This window comes from Rutidosis leptorrhynchoides, chromosome 10 (genome assembly GCF_046630445.1).
Source record: "Rutidosis leptorrhynchoides isolate AG116_Rl617_1_P2 chromosome 10, CSIRO_AGI_Rlap_v1, whole genome shotgun sequence".
Classification (NCBI taxonomy): domain Eukaryota; kingdom Viridiplantae; phylum Streptophyta; class Magnoliopsida; order Asterales; family Asteraceae; genus Rutidosis; species Rutidosis leptorrhynchoides.
Genome location: NC_092342.1, coordinates 55,225,089 through 55,237,321, shown reverse-complemented (window position 1 = coordinate 55,237,321; position 12,233 = coordinate 55,225,089). Strand labels below are relative to the sequence as shown.

At 37.3% G+C, this 12,233-nt stretch overlaps 1 protein-coding gene across 1 annotated transcript; it reads right to left on the bottom strand.

Annotated features, from left to right (window-relative positions):
- Nucleotides 1–6,883: 6,883 nt before the first annotated feature.
- LOC139870293 (uncharacterized) lies at nt 6,884–11,450 on the bottom strand. The gene is made up of 6 exons (XM_071858125.1): nt 11,313–11,450; nt 10,883–11,210; nt 10,414–10,747; nt 8,877–10,277; nt 7,808–8,666; nt 6,884–7,024 (listed from the first exon to the last, which is right to left on the bottom strand). The coding sequence occupies exons 1-6, from the start codon at nt 11,448–11,450 to the stop codon at nt 6,884–6,886; spliced, it is 3,201 nt and encodes a 1,066-aa protein (XP_071714226.1).
- Between the last annotated feature and the right edge of the window lie 783 nt (nt 11,451–12,233).

Here is a 12,233-nt window from a genome sequence, read left to right as displayed (position 1 = left end):
ATATAGAGGTCAAAACCTCGCAACGAAATCAATTAATATGGAACGTTTTTAATCAATAAGAACGGGACATTTCAGAGTGTACCTCAGAAAAATGATTTATCGGCCCGCGTTTTTGCCAAGTCTAACCTTAAGAGGAACATTTTATGAGTGCAAAGATTTTCTAACAAATTTTATAAGACTGCCACTCAAAGTGGCTCAAGAGTTTTTAACAAAGATTTTAATAGTAAGCTTCATCTCTAATAGAGGGAGAGAAAAAGTGTGATCCCTACATGATGTAGTCTAATACCAAAACCTTTAATAAAATCAACCGAGGAAGTTTTGAAAAACCTTTAAATGTTTGATGTGACAACATAAACGGAACGAAGTTTCTAGTAATCTTAGAAGTATGTACAATGTGTACCGTTTTGCACAAAACTGTTTGTCTTAAGTTAAACAACTAAACAAAGGAGTGATTTTTAAATAGTTTGGAGGTATAACTTGGTATGTACTAACCAAAATAAGTAAGGGTAAATTTATACATATATGATTTTATAAATCGTATAAGTGACAGAAAAACTTTATTTCTTTCATTTGTCTATAAATCTTGTGAGGACCGCACAAATACGCAACGTGTAAAAATTTTAATAAATATAGTTTTTCGTATTTCAGAGGTTACGAGTTGAAAAAGATCGAGTGAAAAATCTTTGAATCATCGGTTGACATGTTACTAGGTAATGAAAACTAATGAATTAAATGTAGTTTTGATAATTATCAGGACCTAAGTCTTTGGCCCAAAATGTTCACGTGCGAAGCCGTTGCTAAAAAGTGAGGAATGAAGGATAGAGCATGAGGATGAGAAGTTAATCACTTCTTGACTTTGCAAAATGCCAAATAGGTTATGGCTAATATTAAAGCCAGAATACTGATGGTGTTAGTATCGCTAGATGAGAATCTCTTGGAACAAGTCAGGACTTCGAGTTATGTAAGAAAGTGCATCGCTCCGACAGGTGTGGCAAATGAGATCCCTGGGGTAACGTAATAACTTTGAATGGTTTAAGTGTTAGTGGATGTCCGAAGGTCTGCATGACGTGGTAGTAAGTGCCTTCATCACATACACACACACAAGAATCTCTCGGTTTCGACGGTTATAAGGTCTTCATGATGACTTGGATACGAATAAGCAACGAAAAATTTTATATAGTAAGCAACGAAAATTCTATAGAAATCGTTTAAGGTGACAATGTAAGAAAAGAAACGAAGTTCTTAGTAACTAGGGTTATGTACAACATGTACTGTTCTATGTAACATATCTTCCGAATAAAAGAATGGATTTGTAAAAGTGAAAGTAAAATTTCATGTGTACTCGTAAAAATAAGTAATTATTTACTTTAACATATACGATTTCTAAAATTTGTACGAACGACAATAAATTTATTTTTATAAAACTTTGAGAGGATCGCACAGTAAAATAGTGTGTGTAAAATTTCAGTAACAAAATTTTCATATTTCAGAGGCTACAAGTTGGAAAAAGCTTCATGAGTAAAAGATTTTTGAAAATTTCGGGTGATTTTTGAGGTAATGAAAACTATTGCATGTAAATGTGGTTGATGACTATTAGTAGGGAATAAGTCCTTTGACCAAAAATGCTTAAGTGTGAAGTTGTTGCTTATAAGTGAGATACGAAAGGGAGAGTATGAGGATGAGAATTAACCTCCCATTGATTCGGAAAATTTTGAACTGGTATAACTAATATCAAAGTAAGAAGGATGATGGTGTGATTATCACCGAACAAGAAATCTCTCGGAATAAGTTAGGATTTAGAGTTGCGTAAGAATGAGTATCAAATAAGATTCTTGGGTAGTCTTAAATATAGAATTTGAATCGATGAAGTGACGGGGTACAATTTCCTTTATGTATCGAAGTTTGTCCATTACATCAGTTTCCTTTCATGGCTAGAAAGTGAGCAGATTTGGTGAGGCGGTCAATGATAATCCCGATAGTATCATAACTGCCTATTGTTTTCGGTTGCTTCAGGATGAAATCCATCGTCATCCCTTCCCATTTCCATTGTGGGATCTCGGGTTGTTGAAGTAATCCAGATGGCTTTTGGCACACCATTCTCGCGAGGTATACGAATAATCTTCTTACTATAAATAACTTTCACTTTCATCCTTGAAAGCCAGTCCATTCCAACTATTTCATCAAAGCTTCCTAACTCGATGAGTATTAGGTTAATCTTAAGGTTCATTCCAACCAAATCTTATTATACTGCCGTGAAATTTTTTTTTATCAATCTTCTCAAATAACATCTGCTTGTGCGCAGGTAACTAATCCCTTCCAACTACTACTATAAAACTTCCAAGTTTTGTTGGCATGAGGTCATCTCCAAATGACCCACCTGTTAATTTTAAGGTACTACCTTAAATTACTCCTCTATCTCTGCCAGCTTACCATTAGCTTATCCTATAGAATACTTAACGCTCATGGTTGTTAATGGCTTATCAGTCATAACACTAAGGTTCTTAGATATAAGGTTTCTATCGCTCTGGTATTAAACAACCTCGAGACAATAAAACGTTATGACTAATCGTCCCCTAACTATAATCAGGATCCATGCGAGTTTCCATAACGATCGCTCTACTGCAAGTGAGTCCAAAGTTTTTTCTATTTCAGAACTTTTTCCTTTAGTATCCAGGGTGTCTATATCTATAACAAATTTTTGGGTTATCAATTCTGCAATAAAGGCCTTCCTTGTACAATATCTGAGCTACGTGGTTATTCTTTCCCTACCTCTAACATACCATAATGCGTATACTCAAGTGGTTCCTACCAAAATTTCCCTTGAATCGCTTCATATTCCTTATATAGTAACATTGGAACTTTTGCATGATTTACTTCAATATAACCACGCTGGCCTGGCGTCATTATATTGTACTAAATCGCACGTTCATTCCAATATCACTCCATATGGTTAATGTAACGTGATCACTTCAAGTTCTACTCAATTTCATCTAACGGTGCTTTATCTATGCTATCTCAGAACCAAATATACATAATTAATCTCACGATTTCTTGGCGTGGGTGCATAGGTTCCGTAGGTCATGCATCAATGCCTAAATGTCCCAAAATTTCTTCAAAATGTTCGGGTTCAGGTAACGTCTTAGGTTCCTTTCTAGAAATTCAATGTGGGTCTCGCGTTGAGTTGTACATGTAGCAAGTAGTAATACGATATGTTTCGAGGTGACTCCTAAGTCTTTGGGTATGGCTGAGCATCAGTGGAAGACACTATGACCTTGTGAAAGGAGATGTCCTCCCGACTTCTCCGATTCCTAAGAGTGTTGGGGACCTAAGTCCAGAAGTGTCGTTAGATCGTCGAGTAGTGGTGTAGAATGAAAGAGATAAGTGACGGTCATGAAAGCGTACGGGATACAGGTCAACTCGCGAAAACTGAACATCCTTCTAATGTTCATACGTTGTACGTGGCTAATTATAGTGAGCTCGGGGTGCGGTTACTCCGACAAGCCCTCACATGTCTCCTCCTCCGAGGATCAACTTTAGCGGGTGTGTAATCCGAGGGGTACTCTTCCTAGATTGCGTGAAGTAACATTTCGATCCCTGGAACGGTGGAACGGTAGTAATAGGTGGATTACGGTACTAGTTCTTAGGGTTAGTCGGGTGGAAAAAAGGGTTCAGTAAAACATCTGAACTAGGAAAGGTAAGTTTTCCAAGTCGGTACAGCGGATAGCAGGCATAAAAAAAGCACGTATTAGGCACTACAGCAACCTAGGTTGTCTACAACAGTACATAGCATGGCAATAATAACAACAACGCTAGACAGAAGAAACATGCAAAAGCAGATAGTAGCATGCAGTAGCGAAAATAAGCAATAACATACAGCAGGTTCACATGGCAGTAAAGGTAAGCAGTAGCATGCAGTAAGATCATGTAGCAGTAAAAGTAAACAGTAGCATGCAGTAAATTCCGCAGAAGCAAGTAAAAAAGCAAGTTGTAGATTAGTCCTATTAGTGAATCCTACTTATCCCGGTCTAGACTCACTAATGCAACCTAATTCCCTACAACCAATGCTCTGATACCAAATGTGACACCCCGTACAAAACCATCGTGTATGATTCATCAACAACATGATCTTTACACGGTCAAATACTATATGTCGTTTGAAAACCAATTTGCATTCATAAAAAGATAGCGTTTTACAAAAACTCCATGGATGATGATGATCACGAATTGAATAAGAGAATAAGAAGAAGAATTTCAAAAACTTATAAGTTTTAGAGTGAGAAAGACTAGAAAGAAAATAGGAGAGTAAGAGTGTGTGAAATACAAATGAGAGCAAGTATCAAATGGATAGAATAAAGCTTGTATTTATAGGAAAATGAGGGTAAGGGGGAGGCCATATGGCCATTGGAATTGAAGGGGACAAAAGGGACAAAAAGTTGCTTTTTGGTTAATGGTTGTCTAAAGTAGGTGCTTATGCTAGGATCCCATGCAACATTAAGGATAATACTTGACATAAATGCTAGCATGTTCCCTCTAATAAATGGGCATTTTTCTTACTTATTAACGGGTCACTAGCCATTATTTATTGGGCTAATTAAATGGGCCACTAGTTAGAGTAGGGTGGGCTTAAGTCCAACAAGGTAGAATGTCCAACAAGACTAACTAGTGTGTTCTAGTAAATTATCAATCGTAATTAAGCATCCAAAAACCCAAGTAATTATTATTATAAAATAATAATTAATAATTCGTAGTCATAATATTCTGATTAAGACAAAAGTTAAACGTGTGCGCAGTTCGCGGTTTATTCGAAACGTCAAGTGACACTAACGGTCATAAAGGCTTCCGGTGATCAAGTTAAGTATCCTACGTACTCTAAGTCACGTTTTAATGTATAAATGAAAGTAAACCATGTATATTAAGATTCCAGAGTATAAAGTAGCACAGTACGCACAAATACGCAGTTTCGTAAAAACACAAGGCATAAAAGCAAGTCGAAAAAGTCGGGTCGTTACATGTAACTTACCTTCATCAAAGAAAGTACATTCTTGATTTATTGAAGAACCAAGTTTGACTGGTTGTAAACTAAATTCTACATCTTTGCCACAATATTAAAACATGTCCACTAGATAAGGAGTGTGTTTGGCACACAACTTCTTGGAGCTTATGGAAGCTTATTGGAGCTTGAGCTTATGATTTTAATAAGCTCTAAGTCACAAGCTTTGTTTGATAGACATAAAAAGTGGAGCTTATGAAAATCATAAGCTCTTAAAAAAGAGGCTACTTCTAGTAGTTTATGAGAAAAAAATAGAGCTTATGTACTGAAAAATAAGCTCCAGCTAGTTTACCAAACACTTATAAAAAATAATAAGCTCCAGCTACCAGCTTTAAAAATAAGCTCCAGCTCTAGTTCTCGCTTATAAGTTACAGCTCCAGCTATAAGCTTCAGCTTCAACTAGTTTCATCCAAACAAACCCAAGGTCAACATTTAATATCCCCCGATGTTTACAAAAGGTTGATTGGGTGTTTGTTATATTTGTCTATGATATGTCTTGATATTTCATATGTCGTCCAACATCTAAGTCAGTTTATCATCTCCTAAAGATACACATACGTAGGCTGCTTTGCATTTACTTAAATATTTGAAGGGTACAATTTCAAAAAGGATTCTTTTATCTCATTCAACCTCAGTTAAAAATTGCAGGCTTTACAAATGATAATTGGGCATCCAGTTTGATGACTAGAAAGTCATTAACTAGATATTGTATCTTCTTGGGTCGTTTGTTGGTATCTAGGAAGACAAAAAACAAGTGATTTTTTCTAGATCATCAACAGAATCTGAGTATAGAAGCGTAGTTACTACCACTTGTGAGTTAATTCGGTTTGCTTATTTAATGAAAGATCTTCACATACCAATTCGGATTCCCATTACATTGTTTTGTGACAGCAAAGCTGCTCAAATAATTGCATCTAACCCTTGTTCTCAGAACAGACAAAGCACTTGGATATAGATTGTCATTTTATAAGATATAAGGTTGAAGAAGGTTTTATACAAACATCGTATATACATACCCGTTTACAGCTCGCTGATGTCATGACAAAAGCTCTTGGTCATCGACAACATTCGTTTCTTTCGAGCAAGTTGGGATTTGACGAACTTCCAACTTGAGAGGGGAGGATAGAGCAGAAATAAGAAAGCTCGGGGGTAGTAAAATGTAAATTTATAAAGTAGAGGGTAGCAGTTTGTAAATATCACTAACTATTGTTAGAAGGCTGTTAGAGTTTGTTAGACCAATGTTAATTGTGAGGTAGAGTGGATATGGTGTACTTTTTTGGAGAAGACGCTGGCTAGGCCATGTCAGGAAAAGGGGGAAGTTGTAATGGGGGGCTTTTGTCAAATGATGACAATGACGTGACATTTAATTTTGATTTTCTGTTTAGTTTTTTTTTAATTGTTATATTTAGTTAAATAATATAAAACATTACATAAATAAATAAATAAAACATTACATAATATAAAAAAAGCGCTACATTAGTTTTAAAAAAAAAAAAAAGACATTACATGAATTAAAAAAATACATTCATAATGACTAATTCATAGAACGAAAGTTTGTTGGTAGATTCCAAATATGCACCATTAAATCTTCACGTAGTTGATTGTGTACGTTTCGATCACAGATTTCCTTTTCTCGTGATCGACGATCTTTGAGCTAAAAAATCCATTTTTTAATTTAATCAAACAAAAAATCAATACTTTGAGCTAAAAATCCATTTTTATAAGTGAAAGTGAAGAATATGTAAGATGTTGTTGAAAAAATGAAAGAATGTACTCCGTATATGTTTATATAGAAGACAAAAAAAAATATTTAAATGTCAACGGATATATTCCTCACCAATCACAACAGGACACGTTACTCCCATGCCCTCTCTCTTCTACGTTTTTTGAAGACAAACACCCATCGAGAAATGCCCACAAATGCCCCATTCCTGGCGTTTGTAAGGCCATGTAGGCGGCACCGGGAGGATCACGCTGCGATATCCATGGTCTTATGGTCTTATTAGTTGTTAATAGCAGTTAGGCTCTCTTCCAGAGCTTAATTTTGGATAGAAGGGAAAAGAAGTGGAAGAAAGTTAAATGAAATTGGTGTTCCTAAGTGTTACATTAAAAGAAATGGAAGGAAGTGAATGGATGGATTTAGTTTAATTCTCCCTTCAAACTTTCCTTCCAAATTAGAAAGATTCAGCTTCCTTCCCTTTGACATTTCTTCACTTCATTTCTTTTCTTTCACAACAAAAATCTGGAACAGGCCTTAGTGAGCTTCGATGTATATACACAGGTTATTGTAACCTTTTATGTTTAATGAATCAATTTACATTTTCAATTCTATGCATTTTGTTTGTTTCATTTTTTTTTTTTTTTTTTTTTTTGAAAGGCAACCATAAATTTTATATATATATATATATATATATATATATATATATATATATATATATATATATATATATATATATATATAACATAGGTAGAGCTCAATGAGCAACTACCCAAATCGCAATGTTTACATCATACAAGGTTCCAAGGTGGCAACATATACGAACACAACTTTACAACACAAAATTTTATGAAAAAATATTACAAGGATTATGCAACCATCTATTCCAATCGATATCCTTTCCTTTGCATCTCCTCACCACCCACTCGAAGCTTTTGACTTGGATTTCACAAATCGCAACCAACACGTTCCAATATTTATTTTTTGAAAACCTTCTCATTACGATATTTCCACAAAAGATACACGCTTGTCCATATTACCGCTTGCCAAACATCACGTCCCACATCCGACCCAAGTGAGCCCGTACTCCCATCAACGAGCGATCTAACAGTTAAGTTCTGAGGTCTTGGAACCGTCCACCAATCGAAGATTTTCGCCCAGACATCACGAGTTTTATCACAAGACAAGATGAAGTGGTTGATGTTTTCGATATCATTATCACAAGTAGGACAACGTACCGAATTTAGATCAACTCCCCTCTTATCTAACTCAATTAAAACCGGGATCCTTCCTTTTAAAACCCTCCATATAAACACCTCAACTTTCTTGGGAACAAGTGAGTTGCGTATAGTTCCCGAAGAAGAAGAGGAGTTCACATGAAGAATTTTTGAATCAATATGTTCCGCAAGGATCTTGGTTTTGAAGATACCTGAATTGCACATGTTCCAGCACCAAGAGTCAGGTTTGTCCGACTGTAAGGTAACCGAACGTAGCAGCCCCTGAAGCTCCTCTAGTTCACCCTTTGCCCGACCTGAAGGTTCGCGTATCCAGCTCCCATTAAACCTCTGTTCTGCACCATTTCCCAGCACCCTAGATCCAACCGAAGCCTCCAGGTTTGTTTCCAAATGAGCAAGTCGCTTGAACCTATTTTTAAACTCAACATTCCCAACCCAAAGATCATTCCAAAAAGAAGTCGTGTTCCCATTACCAACCTTCCTGATAAACGAGTTCCTAAAGGAGATTCCAAGCTCATCAATACTAGATCCTGCTTTAATAATATTAGTCCACACCGAATTGTAAGGTATCACATTATTATCAAAGGGACCCAAGAGACCCCCCGAGGACCCATAAATGCTCGATATAACTTTAACCCACAAGTCGTTGGTTTTGGTTTTAAACCTTCACCACCACTTGCCGATTAAAGCAAAGTTTTTGCCTTTTAAAGACCCCAAATTTAACCCTCCTTTCTCGAAAGGAAGGAGGGTTTCCTCCCATTTGACCCATGATATTTTATGATTTGAACCCGACCCGCCCAAAAAAAGGTACGTCTTACACTCTCAAGTTTTTTTTACCACACACGGCGGGGCACGGAAGAGAGAGAAGTAGTACAACGGGAGGCTATTCAACACTGATTTAACAAGGGTCAAGCATCCACCGTATGACACCGTACGTGCTTTCCAATCCGAGAGTATTTTAGAGAACTTATCCAAAACCGGGTTCCAACTTTCAAGTTTATTCATTTTACCACCAACCGGAAGGCCAAGGTATGTGAAAGGAAAGGAGCTGGACTTGCACCCAAATAAAGAAGCCATCTTATTTATTTCAGCTTCCTCAATCCCAACTCCGTACAATGTGCTTTTAAGATAGTTGACTTTTAGTCCCGAGGAGAGCTCAAAACATTTTAGGAGTTTGAAAAGGTTACGAAGGTTTAGTATGCTCCATTCCCCAAAAAATATCGTGTCGTCCGCATATTGAAGGTGCGAGATAAGGATTTTCTCGGAGCCAATTTCAACACCTAAAAATCTTTTAGTAAGGACTGCCCGTTTGGTTAAAACGTTTAATCCTTCGGCCGCGATTATGAAAAGGAACGGTGATAACGGGTCTCCTTGCCGAACCCCTCTTTCTAATTTAAATTCGCTCGTGGGTGAGCCATTAACAAGAATCGAGACCGAGGCCGACTTGAGACAAGAAAGGATCCAACCTCTCCATTTGGAACCAAACCCCATTATTTCCATGATCTCCATTAAGTAATCCCAATTCAAGCAATCGAACGCCTTCTCAAAGTCAACTTTGAAAATTAAACTCTTTAACCGGTAATGCTTTAAGAAGTTGAAAGTTTCATTCGCAATCAAGGCTCCATCAAGAATATTTCTACCTTTTATGAATGCACTTTGCTCGAAACCAACAAGGTTTGGGATAACCTTTCTAAGTCTATTAGAGAGTAGCTTCGCGATGATTTTGTAGTAACTACCAATTAGACTAATAGGTCGATAATCATTAAGCACCGATGGGTCTTGCCTTTTGGGTACTAAGGTGATGAAGGAAGCGTTGCATCCGTTTGATATCCTGCCCGAACTCCAAAACACCTCTATAGCTTGCATTAAATCATCTTTGATGTCTTGCCAATATTTTTTATAAAACCTCAAGTTGAACCCGTCCGGCCCGGGTGCTTTCGTACTCCCACAACCTTTAATTGCATCCCAGACTTCGTTTTCAGTAAAGACAGACTCCAGCATGTTGGCATTCTCATGCGAAATATGTAACAGATCAGGCCAGGTAACAGCTTGTGCAGGCCCATCAGAGTTAAGCTGGCCAGGCCCAACAGCCCCTTGATCTTGCAGACTAACGGGAACAGTAAACAGGCCAGAAGTGTCGGCTGTTACAGGCCCATCAGAAAGCCCAGGCCCACCATTAGATGCCATGGTAACACGAAAGGTGCCTCCTGAACCAGCAGGTCTGATTTGAGCTAAATATCTTCTTAAAGTGGTCACGAATATTTTCTTTGATTTCCTTCGGATTTTCACACCAATGACCATTAATTAGTAACCCCATAATATTGTTTTTATTGAGTTTTCGCCGCATGGTTGAGTGAAAATATTTGGAGTTCTCGTCCCCATCAAGTATCAAACGGACCCTTACCTTTTGCCTTAACATTCCCACTTTGATTTTTTCTTTTGCTAGCCACTTCTTACGGGACTCCAACCAACACATTCGATCATTTTCGGAAAGGGTACCACTTTCCGCCTTTAATTCCCAATTATGAGCAATATTTTTCAATGTCAATATCTCTTCGTCAAGTTCACCAAATTCCTTTTTACTCCACCCTCTTAGCTCGGTTTTCACATTTTTGAGTTTATCACGAAAGATGCAATCTTTCCTAAATCCACGAACCTCCTTATTCCAACCCTCGGAAATAACACTATCGATGCCATCTCTATTTAACCATTCATCAAAAATTTTGAAAGGTTTATGGCCAAAGTCTACAATACCATCCCGAAGGATCAAGGGGCAATGATCTGATTCCTTTCTATCAAGGACATTGATTTCAAGGTCTTTCCACCAATTGATAAAATTATCCGATACAAGAAAACGTTCTAACTTGCTAAACTAGGTACCATCATCACTAATACGCATGAATTTCCTACCGTTGATAGGAATCTCGATTAAGTTATTTCTCACAATGAATTCATTGAATCTTCTTGCACGGGCTTTATGGAATACACAATTGACTCTATCCAAACCGGTTCGTACCTCATTAAAATCCCCACATAAAACCCAACCCGAATCAACCCCCGCCATCAATTTATCAAGATCATCCCACATTTTCTTCTTGTCAACATCATTATGCGGTCCATATACATTTACAAGTATCGTGTCATGACCCGACCCAACCCAATTACCCCTAATTGCTAAGAAGAAGTCTCCTCCAACTACACAATTAACCTTAAAGCAATTTATATCCCAAACAATTAACATGCCACCCGAGTAGCCCACAACATCTTTTTGAACGTATCCTACATCGCTATGCCCCCATAACTAATGTACCCAAAAATCATTTAGGTTCCTACACTTAGTTTCTTGAAACACCGCAATATCCGGCTTCTCATTAAAACATAACTCTTTAACCCAGCTGAATTTCCCCGCAACCCCAAACCCACGAACATTTAATGATAGAATCTTCATTAATGAAAAAAAACAGACGAAGAGGATGGGAACAAACTTACTGATGATTAGGCCAAACTAGCCCAATGTCATCCCCAAACTCTCTTAGTTCGACTTCATTAATCGACCCACCAATTGAGATACCTTGACCTTGACTTTTACTTGATTTTCTCGATTTACTTCTCATCGGTTTAGGATTCGTCCTTCCATTCTTGCAATTCTTACAATTGGATTTACCTTTGGAGACCTTGCCGCCATTACGAGCCAATCTCTTTAATTTCATAATTCTCGAGGATGTCTTCCAATTACCGATTGTACTCCAGTGGCACTCACTACAAATTGAAACATCAGACGACTTCACAGTTTGTCTAGGTTTAGGTTTCCTTCCCATGGATTTATTTTTCACGACATTAACCGTATCTCCTATATTTGAATCATCAGTTGCTTTTAGGCCCAACTTATTAACATCATCACTTTCCTTAAACACATACGTGTTATTTTTTCCTTTTAGGCCCAACACGCTTGTTTCTTTATCCATACCCCTTGGGCTCATTCCATCATGAATTGGGCCTGTTACCTCTTCTGGCCCAAGATGTTCACTAGTACCTGTATTTGGGTGTCAACTCTCAACATTCTTGGAACCATACAACAGATTATCATAATTAATATTGCCTCCACGCTTGTCATCATTAGTCTTTTGGGAATTAGGGTTAATTTCAATATTTTCATGCGTTTCCTTAACTATCTCCTCGTTTTCTTCAAATATTTTCCCAATCCCATAGCAGCCAGACTCTTGATCTTCCT

Coding starts and splice junctions, on each gene's coding strand:
- LOC139870293 (XM_071858125.1), bottom strand. CDS start 11,450: ATGAAGATTCTATCATTAAATGTTCGTGGGTTTGGGGTTGCGGGGAAA. Junction 10,748..10,882: donor CATGCGTATTAGTGATGATG/GTACCTAGTTTA, acceptor ATGGTATTGTAG/ACTTTGGCCATAAACCTTTC. Junction 8,667..8,876: donor GTGTTGAATAGCCTCCCGTT/GTACTACTTCTC, acceptor GTGGTGGTGAAG/GTTTAAAACCAAAACCAACG.